We start from the raw sequence: 13,036 nt of genomic DNA on the forward strand, positions 1-13,036 counted from the left end.
AGGGGATGTGGTGCCTGGCAGCAAGTGACACTGGGGTGGGTTGGCCTCTGGGTGACCCCAGGAAGGACCCTGCTCTCCTAGGGCACTCTGAGCCAGGACTTGGGTGTCCCCTGCCTTGGTCATGGAGGACCTTGGAAGGGGATTGATAACTTGGGACGGGTGATTCCCCCAGGGGTGCCCTATACCCCCCAGCTGCTACCCCAGCATGTCCTCAGAGCTTCATCCCTGTCCCAGGGGTGTCCCAGTGCCCCCCCCATAACCCATCCAAGGTTACCCAGACCCCCTATTCCCCCTCCCTGACCGTTCCCATGGGCCCTGGGGTGCACACTCCCCTCCCGTGGGGGTCGCCTCATTTCCCCATTTCCTGTGGGTGTCCTGTGCCCCCTTCTCCCCGTTCTGCCTCTCCACGGATGCCTCATTCCCACTTTCCAGGGTACCTGCGGTGGGGCGGAGCCTCCCCACCCCGTCCGTGCCTGTCCAATGGGCTGTGGCGGGGCGCGTCCCGGGGCGGTGTCTGGCTGCATATGCATGTATGCAGATGAGCAGGTGCGGGCAGAGCTCGGCGGCGGGACGGGACGGGACGGGACTTGGACGGGGACCGGGACCGGGACCGGGAGCGGCGGCGGGGCCATGGCCACGGCGGGGCCGCGGTCCTTCAGCGCCGCCGAGGTGCGGGCGCGCTGCGCACAGGGCGCCTGCCTGGTCTCCTGCCACCGCCGCCTGTACGACCTGAGCGGCTTCGTGCGGCTGCACCCGGGCGGGGAGCAGCTGCTGCGCCGCCGGGCCGGCACCGACGTGAGCGCGGCGCTGGACGGGCCGCCACACCGGCACTCGGCGAACGCCCGCCGCTGGCTGGAGCAGTACTACGTGGGGGACATAGAGCCCGGAGACGAGCAGGTACCGCCGCGGAGCCGAACCGGGACCCGGCTGGGCACGGGCTGTAGGGGAACCGGGGGTATATACAGTCTCTGTGAGGTGCCTCAGGTGCCGGGTCCAGGGTGAAAAAGGGCTATGGGGTGTCCCGGGTCCCGGAACTGCCAGATACAGAGGCTATAGGGTGCCCCAGGTGCTACTCCAGGATGTGCAGGATCTCTACAGGTGGCCCAGGTCCTGATCCGGGATATAAAGGGTCTCTCTAAGGCACCGCAGGTCCCAGGGCTGGCATGTACAGCGTTTCTATAGGGCCCCCCATGTCCAGGGTCTGGGATGTACAGAGATTATAGGGTACCCTAGGTCCTGGGTCGAGTTGTGATAGGGTGCTCCAGGTCTGTGCTCTCTGGAATCTGAGCAGTGTTGGGTTTATAGAGCATCTCAAGTCCAGAGTGCACAGAGTCTAAGCTGTGCAGGGTCTGTAGGGCACCCCGGATCCAAACTGTGCAGGGTCTGAGCTATACAGGGTCTGTAGGGCACTCCAGGTCCAGCTTCTCAGCATCCAAGCTGTTCAGGACATACAGAGGCAGGATAGGCTTTGGGGCGTACATGGCAGGAAGTTTCTGGGGTGCATGTAGTACATAAGGTGTTTAGTGCACCCAGATCTCAGTCTGAGCTGTATGGGACATGGTGTGTGTTGGGTCTGAGCAGGACAGGACCCATAGGATCAGACTCTGTAGGGTCTGGGATCTACAGGGAATGAGGGGTGAAGGGGACAGAGGGTGTTTGAGGCTCCTGGGATTTTGTGTGGGTGGTGCAGGGTGCTGAGGTCCCATGTGCCTCCTGACTCCCAGGAGTTCTGTGGAGTCTGAGGTGCAGGGGACCCTGAGGCCAAGGGTGAGGGTGCCAAGTGCACAGAGCCTGGTACCTACAGGGTCCCATTCCACAGCTGCATCCCACCCTGGCCATGCTAGGAAGCAGGGCTGATGGATGGACCTGGGGTGCCAATGTGGCATGGAGGAGTTTGGGTCTTTGAAGGGATGTAGGAGATGGAGCTCAGCATCAGTTTTAGCAGGACTGTACGGCACAGGGTGGGCAATGGCACAGGACACCCTTCCTGGCACTGTCAGCACTCAACCAGGGAGCAAGGTGCTGGGCATTTGGGTTTGCCAGTGGTGAACAGCCACTGCTGAGGAGAGGAGCACAGCCTCCCTGACTGCCTGGTGTGGGGCATGGGTGTCCATGACACAGCTCTGTCCCCACTGTGCCAGTCCCGTGCTGTCCAGGCGGAAGGGAATGTTCCCTGGGGAAGTTCCGCAGCCTCCAGGTGGCACTGGGCGCTCCTACCCAATGAGCAGCCCTCACCAGCACTCCGTGGGCAGGATGCTGAGCAGCGGGGCCAGCCCAGCCCCCTTCACCAGCCCAGCAGCGGCGTCCCCCTTCTAGACATCTCAGCGAGGTCGGTGACCGGCCGGTCCCTCTGGCTGGTTGTTTGCTCTCGCTGGGTGTCCTCCCCAAGGCGCAGCCTCGGCCCCAGCGGCACAGACAGGGCTTTGTTTCAGCCTCGGTGCAATGCCTGCATTTTCCCCGGATGGATCCCGGCGATGGCACCTCCTCTGTTGGGACACTGGCTGAGCCGCCGCCTCCTTGCAGGCGTGACGAGCCCAGCGGGTTGGGGCGAAGGCCGGTACCGGACGAACGGGTTCTCGCTCCGCAGCCCGCGCCGAGGGGAGCTGCCACCATCCATCCCAATGCAAATACACGGCGTGATAACGCCAGGGCGCAGGGAGATCAGACACTGCCTGGTGCCAGATAAACCATCCCAGGCTGTAACACACAGGGGAGGGATTAGAGCTGCCTGCTGCATGGTGAGGCAGTGTCCAGCATGATGTGTGAGCTGCTCTGCCCTACTCTCAACCCTCCAAAATCCTCTCTGGTGAGAGGTGATGCCCTCGGTGGTGCTTGGGTTCATGCTTTGGGTGCTTTGGGACAGGTGTAGCCCAAACAGCTCTTTGAAAGAAGTGTTACATTGCTCCAGTCTGGTTCCAGATCCCCACAGTTTTGCCAGTGCCTCTCTCTGCCCGTTGGATGTCCCAGGGCTGCATCATTCCTGTATTGAGGGATTCAGAATGCTGTGGTCTCACAGGCATCCAGCATCCTCCCCTGCTTCCCCCAGGAATGTCCAGGATTTTGGAAAGGGTGAAAAATGTGTTAATGCAGGAGAGATAAAGAAGATCCAGCCTTCATCCCGCTGGCCTCTCCATGCCCTTCCTGTGGCTCTCTCTTTCAGCCACAGATACCTTTTCTGTATCACCCAAATCCTTTCGGCTAAGGACAAATTAATCCCTAAACATTTTATCTATGCAAGCAGGACATACAGGGGAGATCAAAGTGACCAATAATTACCTAAACTAGACAATGGATTTAACAGTCTCGCTAGAAGGGAACTGGATCATCTAATTACCCTTCCAGTTTGAGCAATGAGAGACTTTAATCACAGCCTCTTTGGGGTGCATGACGTGGCTGTGAGTCACAGTAAATCTTCCATCCTTCTCAGGTTTAGTGTCCTTCTCTTCCTCTTGCCTATATTGCTGCACGTCAGGCTCGCCCTGGCTTTGCATCCCAGCCTGAGCACGCTTGGATGTAGGCGGGACACCTGGGGCTCCTCTTTGGTGGTGATGTAACAAGAAGTGGCTTTTTATATTGCTACTATGATTAGGAGTTAAATTCACCTCCTCTTAATAGTCCTGCTGCACCCAGTGTTTAATGGGCTAAGACACAGCTTTGTGGGGCTCTGCCAGCTAGAGACCACAGCCCACGATGCCGGTGGGATGGTAGTGCTGGGATGGTGCCCTCACAACCAAAGGCTTTGCTTGGGCTCTCTGCACCTCCTGGGGTGTCCTCATGCTACATGCCTGTACCTGCACTGCCAACAGAGCTTGTCCCATGTGGACATCAGCAAACTGAGCCTCTGAGGAGCTCAGTGAAGGTGCTGGAGGATCTGGAGCAATGCAGAGGTATGATAAGGCTCCTCTGGGGTTTGACTCACTGGGAAAATGGGTGGAAAGTACCCCTGGGTCCAGGCTTTTGGCAGAGCAGCTGTCTGCAAGCAGCATTGCCCTGTCTGGGCTAGGGGTAGGTTTCCAGCCTCTCTGCCCGTGTCCCAAGAACACTGAACCCTGTGCAGGACTACCCCTTCTGTCTGTATCTCTGTATCTGCTCACATCACAGCTGCATTTTGTTTTTTTAATGCCCCAAGCCCTGATGCAGGAGGGGTGGCACAGCCAGTGCTCTCCAGCTGGTGCAGGACCGGTGCTGAGCTCCCCGTCTGACCCACGCAGGGCAGCCAGATAATCGCAGGTGGATGCTGGGTCACCCAGTCACTGGATCACGCCGTGCCCTGGGTGTTTGCCCCGATGTGCAGCACCTTGCTGGGACTGCTGCTCACTTACAGTTGCAGTGCCTTGTAGGCGTTAACTTTCCCTCCCTTACATCAGACCCCTTGTTCATCTTCACTGGCAGGACCTGTTTGCCTGGAGACAGCTCAGATTCATCTTCACCACTCACAGGTGACAGCAGAGCCCAGCTCAGCACAGCCCTTCAGCCTCCTTCCAACCCACCTCCTATTAGGAGGAGAAGGGGCAGAAGCCCCAGCACTGGTTTGGGTCCCATGGGGCTTGATCCCAGCAGGGCCCCTGCGTGCTTGGGGCAGGCAGGAACAGGCCACCCTTTGGGGAGCCAGTTGGGACATGCCAGCGTGGTTTGCATCCCGGTTGCGACACTGCTCCGGGTCCTTTCAGTGCCAGCCCCAGGGTGAGCAAGGGGAGAACCTTCCTCCTGCTCCCCCGCTGAGGAAGAGGAGGGGTAGGAGATGATTCACGTGCTGAGAAGGAGCTGCCATATCACACAGGGCAATGGCATCTCACTGATGTCACCCAGCCCAGGTGGTGAGGTGGGATGTGAGCCCCACAGTCCATCTCCCTGACCTGGGAGGACCAGAGAACCTCCAGCCATGACAGGGTGCTCAGGCATCCATGGGCAGGGGAACTGGAGGTGTGTGAACATTTCGGAAAAGGGAGGAGAGGTGCCGGGCATTGCGTCAGCCCAGCTTTCTTAAGCATCCTTCCTGCTGCTGGCTAGGTTGGTGGTGCAAGCGTGAAGGTGGAGAGCACCAGCCCATTTCTCAGGGCATGGATAAGCCGTTTCACTTTCTTAAAGCCAAATTTTCTTCCAAAGCACCTGCAGAGGGCAGAGGCAAAACCATAAATTCACCATGCTTCACTGGATTTTAAGACATCCCACTTGCCCTAGGGTTTTGGAATGTCTGGCTGAAGGAGAGAGCGTGCAGTGTGGAAAATAGCAGTGGGAATTGTCACAGAGAGGTGTGGTGGCACATAGCATCAGCTCCCTCACGCCATCCCTCCCATCCAAGAGGCCAGCAGAAACATGGCATCAGCTCATATTGGGGCGCTGCCTGCAGTAAAATTGATGCCAATGGGATTCCAGCCTGGAAATACTGACTGGGAATATCCCCTGTCCTTCCCTGCCCTCTGCCCCGGGCAAGGGGCCACCTCAGAGCTGAGTAATGGAGTTCCTGGACAAGCAGAATGAGGCTTGAAATCCATTTAGCCCGGGAAATGGGGTGGGAGCACAGCTTGCAAGGAGTGCCTGCTGTCAGCCAACAGTGCCTGAGCCCTGCCTCGGTGTCCCCAACAAGGCACAAAGTCCTGATGTCCTGGCAAGGTGACCTCGGTTTTCCTGCATCCCAGACCCTCCTGCAGCTGCCGGGGGGGTATTCCCCTCAATAGGGTGGCAGTGCATCCCTCCCGGAGCAGTGGGCAGAGCATCCATTGAGGAGCTGGGAGAAAACCCTTCCTCTCTGGAAGCGGCACAGCTGGAAGCCCCGTCGGGCACGGCTGTGCTGCGGCTGCCGGGCCACGCCGTACCCTGCTCCGGGTTAATGGGTAACTCAAGGTGACAAAGCGGGGGAAAAGGCATGTTTGGCACGTCCTGCACGGGGAGCCGGCGCTGCTGCCGGGGGCACGGCTGCCCTGGGGTTTGCATGGGCACGCTGCAACCTCACCGAGCCCCCCATCAGCGGCACGGCCGGCGCCAGAGCTGGCGCAGCTACAGGAAGGAGGCTGGTGCTGGCAGCTGGCAATGTGTTTGCTTCCAAGCATCAGACAGGGCAGGTTTCTCCTGTTTCTCAGCCCGCCCTGGCAGTGGGACTGCAGCTGGGTCTTCATCCTGCCACCAGTGCACCAGTGCATCCCCTGTGCTTCAACGTGCTCTCCTGAGCCACAAACAAACCCCATGCCTCAGATTCCACAGCCCACGGCAAAGGCACTCAGCCCAGGGTCACCCTGTGAAGGACACTTTGCCTTGTACCCTGGACAAGGTCCCTCCTTTTGTGTTTTTCCTTGTGCTGACAGCCAGGGCGGTGGCACCAGCTCTACCACACTCCCCAGGTCTGCCAGCCCAGCTTTCTGAGGCACCAAAAAGCCAAGCTGGACTTTTGTTGGAGATCAGTGGGGTGGGAGGAGAGAGCATGAACCTTCTCTTTACTGGTGGTGGCAAGGTGACCTCTGCTATGGCACTGCTCATTTGCAGGGGAAAATGCTGCCCCAGGGCCCAGGGTTTCTGCCTTGCCACCCTGAAGCACCCGTGCTGTCCTTGCTGTGGGCAGGGTATTCCTAATACTGGGCTTGACAAGAGGTTCCCAAAGAGCCCTGAGCCCACGATGCTCAGTGCACAGTCCAAAGGGCAGCACAGCTCACTGGCAGCTGCTTTCCTCAGGAAACCTGCTCTGCAGGAACTGACTGACTGAAATTCACCTGAATTCCCCCCATATTTGTTTAATAGGCAGGAGCTCACTCTGGCCGAACCCCTCAGTGCTACAGGCATCACCATCCCCAGCTGAATCCGCCACTGGTGCTTCACCTCAGGGTTTTCCTTCTCTTTTCAGAGCCTCTCTGACACAGTGGATGAGAAGGAGGTGGTTGCTGCAGCTCAGACTCCAGAGCAGACAGACCTCTGCTACAGAACAGTGGATGTGGAGAAGGTAAGAGCTCTGGAGTTTCTCCAGCTGTTTGCCAGAGTGCTCCTGGGAAACACTAGGGCTCCTCTTCCCTGCATGAGTGCTGGATTTCTGCTGGCCTCTTGGATGGGAGGGATGGCGTGAGGGAGCTGAACTGATCCAGCCACTTCTGCCCTTTCTCCTGGTGTGGAAGGCATTGCTCATGCTTTATTGCACAGGTGTGGCCACGCTGGGAGGCTCCCATTGCAGCAGCATGGGAGAGATGCCTTTCTCTGACAGAAGCTGTGCCCTGCCAGAGGGAAATGTTGCCAAGCCACACCTTGCTTTCTTTTATTTCTTTCTTGGTTTATTTATTTTATTACTTTATTTATTTTATTTTTTTCCCTTCCCTGAGCACTTGTAATGAGCAGGAAGGGATTCCCCAGCCTGGGCAGGGTGATCTCTGTGTGTGCAGGGTGCTTCTTGCCCTGCCAGTTGCTTTTCAAGCATGCCACAACAGTGGGGATTTGTCTCCAAGGTGCCTTTGGCTGTCCATGCCCTCCATAGCACCACATGGTCACCACATCTTGCATGATCCCAGTTGGTTGGTGAGCATGCTTTTATCCTGTAGAAAGCTGGGCTTTTTTCAGAGCAGGATAACATCTTTCACCCCACCTTTTAAAAGGTGGGATGAGGACCTTTGAAAGAGAATGTGCCATTTCAAAGTGACCTTTTTAACTTTCCCCCTACCTCCCCAGTGGAGAAAGGCTGTGTTCCCATCCCATACACCAACAGGGGTTGTTTCACCTTCTCTGTGATTGTGTTCATCCCTGCCTGCAGCAGAACCCACAAAATGCCCACAGCCACCCCAGCTCCTTGCCCTGAGATGCCCCAAACTGAGCCATCCCCACCACTGGCAGCACAACCCCAGCTGCCAGATTTCTGTGCCAGTGCTGTGTGGCACAAGCAGCCCAAGGAGAACTGCCAGGCCTGGGGCTTGGCCAGGCAAGCATGGCTTCAGTCCTGGCACAAGGGTGGGACTGAGACCCCACCTTATCTGGCCAGGCCAGCAGATGATGTGTCCAGGGATGATGAGCAGTGGCAGAGGTTGTGCTGCCAGTTGTGCCTCCCTATTTTCATGGCATGCCAACATCAGTACCTGCACAGGTCCCTTCTTACTCTTGCACCTGAATTCAGCCATGCACAACAGCAGTGCTGGAGTTTGTGTTCCCATCCTGTATCCCTGCTCCCCATCCCTTCCCACTTTACTCCTCACTGGGGTGCCCAAACAGCGTTGCCGGTCCATGTGTCCTCTGCACAAGGAGAAATGTCCTTGGCTGGGGCAGTGCCACGGGGATGGGATCCATGTGCCACGAGAGGTGTTCTGCTGGGGAATATCGCTGCTCACTATCTAATCTTGGCAGCAAAGAGCCTCACTTACCAGGGCTGGATGCTGAGCCAGGTCTGGGTACAGCCACCTTCACCTTGATCCGCTGGCAGGTACCCGGTGGCACAGGGGTGAGCTAAGCCCCGTGTTTGCAGGTAGGTGGGGCTGATGTGTGTTTGGCCCCTCATCTGCCCTGTGCTGCTGCTTGTGGGGAGCTCAGGGCACCTTGGAACCAGAAGCAACTGCTCTTGGGTCATGACAAGGGGTTTGCAGCCCAAAATCCTGCAGCAGCAGCTCAGCTTTGTGCCTGGGACTGGGATGGTTTGTGGGTTCCACAGCACTACAACCACTGTCTACTCCCCCAGGACCTGGTAGACTGGCAGAAGCCCTTGCTGTGGCAGGTGGGCTACTTAGGGGAGAAGTACGATGAGTGGGTGCACCAGCCTGTGGATCGGCCCATCCGTCTCTTCCACTCCGATTTCCTTGAGTTCCTCTCCAAGACAGCATGGTGAGCTCACAGGGTCTGCACTGTGCCCTGGGTGGTGCCTGCCCAGGGAGGAGGGGATCGCTCACCAGCCAGCAGGACTGAGCCATTCCTCTGACATCTCCTTCTACCCCATAGGTATGTGGTGTTCATGGTATGGACGCCCGTGGTGCTCTATCTCAGCTGGGTCAGCTACACCTCCCTTGCTCAGGGCAACACCAGGCTCTTCTCCTCCTTCACCACAGGTATCAGCAGCACCAAAGCTTTTGGGCTTCCATTACTCTGGACCCCACTCTGGGTCCAGGGGCAGGACAGCCCTGTGTGGGCAGAGACCTGCATCCCTTCCTCATCCCTCCTGTACGTGCTCACCAAGGCCACACGCAAGAGCACAAGGTCAGCACCTCTCCCTTGTGGCCACCAGCATTTCCCTGCATGAAGCCACCTGTGCTTGCCCACCTCCATCCCCTCCTCTCACCACAAGATTTGGTCCCCCCAGGAGATCCGTAGAGGCACAGAGCCTGCTGACCTGGGCTGCAGTCTGCTGCCTCTTGCCTCCGTTCCCTCAGTCCCCAAAACCGAGCCCTGCCGGTGCTGGGGTGGGTTCCAATCGCGGCTGACGCCCACCCCGGGCCATGGCTGAATGCCGCCGTGGCGGGCGAACAAACCCGGCTCTCAGCGCCGCCGGCGCCTCACAGTGCGAGGCTTGTTTGCCCGAAACGCCTGCCCTTGAATCTCCCACTGTCTGCTCCCTGCTCCCCCGGGAATAACAAGCGTGGCCGGGGCAGGCTGTCTTCTTTGTTGTCTTTTTTTTTTTTTTTTTTTTCTGGGTTCCCTATTTTTTTTGCAAGGTGCCACCCAGTGCCAGCTGTGCCCGGCTGTGGGGTGGGGAGCGCCTGCTGCACAGCCAGCCCCTGCTCCTTGTGGCATTCAGCACCTTGCTGCCGAGTTTTGTGGGTTTTTTTTCCTAAAAGTAAGTGGGTTTTGGGGGAATCCAAATTTTGCCAGGAGGGACACAGGGCTGGCAGCCAGCCCTGAAAGGAGGTGGCTGAAAAATGTTCTGCGGGGGAAAGTGCCCAACAAATCTATTCTTTTTCCCCCCAAAAAATAAACACCAACACCAACAGCACTGTTTTACTGTCACGAGTGCTGCCTGTGCAACTAAGGTCCCTCCTGCCTTGTTCTGGTGGGTGAAGCAGCTTTGTAATGATGACGCAGTCCCTAGAGTGCACATCCAAAACCCTATTGGCATCTGGAATGAAGGGAACTCCCCTCACTGGCTCCCTGAGGCAGCAAGAAGCTGACTGTTCCTGTAAATTAATGGCAATCAAAGGAAAACATGTGCTTGGGCAGGTAGTTCCCTAGAGAAGCTCAGGGCAGGAGGTGGATGAGGGGTGAGAGGGAGGGATAGTGATGGATAAAAGCACCTGCACGTTGCCTGCCCTGCTGACCACTGCACATCTTGTTGTGTAGAGTACTCCATCCCCGTCCACAAATACTACTTCCCCTTCATCTTCCTTCTGGGAATGATCCTGTGGTCCCTGCTAGAGTACCTCATCCATCGCTTTGTCTTCCACATGAAGCCACCTGCTAGTAACTACTATCTCATCACCCTGCATTTCTTGCTGCATGGTCAGCATCACAAGGTGAGTCGCAGTTCCCGCCTCCGCTGGCGCCTGCTGGGCCGTGGGAATGGTGGCCTTTGCCCCACTGGAGCCTGTTACTGCGTGGCCTTTGCCCAGGCAGAGCCTGTTCGTGCCTGCTCAGTGTGACTGGTGGCATCTCAAGCGAGGCACTTACCCAATATCAGCGAGGGCTGCAAAACAGCCTTGGAGAAGCTGGAGTTAAGTTTTCAAGCTCTGTGGTTGGGCAAGAGGGAAGACCAAAAGAGCCACAGGCTCCCTCTAGCTTTTCTGGAGGAAATGGCCCTGTGGAGTTTGGGCACCTGCCAGACAGAACCACCACCTGCCTGGGCACCTTGGCACGCATTGGGGGGCTTCTCTCACCACCGGGTACAATTAAGGGAGGGTTTTTGGTGTTGGCTTCTCCCAGATGGGTTTCCCTGATGCTTGGCAGGGATGTGCTGGAGGGTGAGCTAAGAGCTGCCTGTCCCACCATCTTCTCTGCTTCCAGTCTCCCTTCGACAGCTCCCGCCTGGTCTTCCCTCCTGTGCCAGCCTCGCTGGTGATCGGCTTCTTCTACGGTGTCCTGCGGCTCCTGCTGCCCGAGATGCTGGGGCTGGCGGTGTTCGTCGGGGGGCTCTGCGGCTACGTCATCTACGACATGATGCACTATTACCTCCACTACGGCTCACCCAAAAAGGGCACCTACCTGTATGGCCTGAAGGCCTATCATGTCAAGCACCACTTTGAACACCAAAGATCAGGTAGCACCATGTTCCCCACGCATGCTGGCAGGGGCAAGGGCTGTCAAAGATCAAGTCTACCTGCATGTGTGCAGCTGATTGTTCCAAAATATTTGGGATTTGGGATGAGGAAAGCCAAGCACTGCACTGCTGGGGAAGCAGCATGTGATGTGCTGTAGCCCACGGAGAATATTTCCTGGCTCCCAGGTTGAGGATGGGGAGCCAGAGCAGTGCAGGGGTGAAAGCAGCAGCCCTTCTCACTGGTGGGTGTCAGTGCTGCTTGGAATGTCAGGGCAGAGGCCAAACCCCCACAGTGCTGGGATATGGGTGCCTGTCTCTCCCCAGGACAGCATCTCTTCTTGCTGGGAGGCTTTGGCAGGTGTAGGGTGTGGCCCTGGGCTTCCCCAGATCCACTCCACACTTTCCCTAGCCCAGTGCTTGCTCAACTTGCCCTTTGCCCGGTTTCCTAGGAGAAAACGCCCCATCCAGATAAGCTGTCATCCATGGGGCTTGTTGGCATGGCCCAGCCAGCTCCTGCTCCCTCTGCTCTTTCTCCTTGTCCTCACTTTGCCTTGCTCCCTTCCCAAAATATGGACAGTCTTCCCTCACCATTTAACACAGAGCTCTTGCAACCTCAATGATGCCATGGGCTGAACTCTCTCTTCCCTGCCCACAGGTTTTGGCATCAGCACACGCTTCTGGGATTATCCTTTCCGGACACTCATCCCTGAGGAGACCTTCAAGAAAGAGGACTGACAGCCCCAGTCCAGTGCTCAGCTGCTGGCTCAGTACCCCCAGCACTGGGGCTGGTGTCCCTCCCCAGCCCCCAGCGAGGCCAGCTGGTCCCTGCCCCCTTCCTGGGAGCTGTGCCACAACAGTGACTCCAAACACAGCATCCCTGTGGAGTGCTGTGGTCCAGCTGTGGCACTGGCAAGGGGATGTGGGGCTGAGGATGGTGAGGCAAGGGGAGGAGGAAGCTGTGGGGTTCCCTGATGGACTCCTGCCACTACCTCACTGCCCTCCTGCTCCAGGCTATGGATGCACGGGCAGATCTGCTGCCTGAAAGATGAAGTGCCTGATGCTGCCCTCCCTCCTCTGCCCTGGCACCTTGCCAGAGCCCCTGTCTCTCCTGGGGTGCCCTCTCCCCAGGGCATCCAACACGCTGCAGTTACCCCTATTGCCTAACTCATGCCGAGGGGATTCCCTGTCCTAGGTCCTTCTCCTGGCCTGATCTTGGCACAGGGTTTTCTTGGCCTGCAGCCCTTTCGGGGTGGGTCCTGCAGGTCTGGACTGTGCCTTTTTCTAACCAGTGCACCCATATCTCTGCCAGATTTATCAAGTTCATGATTTTCATAGACATTGGCTACTTGAAACTCAAACTCCAATGAAAAAAATTACTGAGATGCCTTTTTTGCTGATCCTGTGATTTTATTTTTTATTATTTTTTCCCTAGTGTTTACTGCAGATATTTAAACATTTGAAATAAATTTATATGTAAAACTATAGACACTACAATTGTAAATAAGCTGTATATTTTGAAAAATAAAACTTTCTTAAAAGGGTCTGGCAAATGTATCCCCCAGGGCTGTTCTCCCACCCTTCGTGTATCCCTTTTCCAGGTGCTGATGGCCCTTGGAGCCACCATTCCTGGCTCCCCTCATCAGCCACGGTGAGGTAGGAGATTTGCAGGGGATATTCTCAGCAAACCTGTGTGACGCTGGGGCTCTGGGTAAGCAGAAGCTGCCACTCACTTCTCTGAAGTTGGGCAATAGTGTCGCGTGCACCCCAGAGTTTCCCAAATCAGCCTGGCCCTCTGACGAAGCCATCTGCAAAACTTCCTGTGCTCCCAGCAGAGGTCAAGCCCTCTTTCCAGCACTGGTGTCCACAGCCCGCCTCCTTTGGTGTTGGGGCCTCCTG

The 13,036-nt window shown here is 57.1% G+C and overlaps 1 protein-coding gene across 1 annotated transcript; it reads left to right on the plus strand.

Moving 5' to 3' along the window:
* The first annotated feature begins 550 nt into the window (after positions 1–550).
* FA2H (fatty acid 2-hydroxylase) lies at positions 551–12,681 on the plus strand. Its single transcript, XM_058846091.1, has 7 exons — positions 551–897; positions 6,836–6,931; positions 8,639–8,781; positions 8,896–9,002; positions 10,228–10,400; positions 10,888–11,140; positions 11,796–12,681. Exons 1-7 carry the CDS (start codon positions 631–633, stop codon positions 11,873–11,875), a joined length of 1,119 nt encoding a protein of 372 aa, XP_058702074.1. The 5' UTR covers positions 551–630; the 3' UTR covers positions 11,876–12,681.
* Positions 12,682–13,036: the final 355 nt, after the last annotated feature.

This window comes from Poecile atricapillus, chromosome 10 (assembly GCF_030490865.1).
Source record: "Poecile atricapillus isolate bPoeAtr1 chromosome 10, bPoeAtr1.hap1, whole genome shotgun sequence".
NCBI classification, from domain to species: domain Eukaryota; kingdom Metazoa; phylum Chordata; class Aves; order Passeriformes; family Paridae; genus Poecile; species Poecile atricapillus.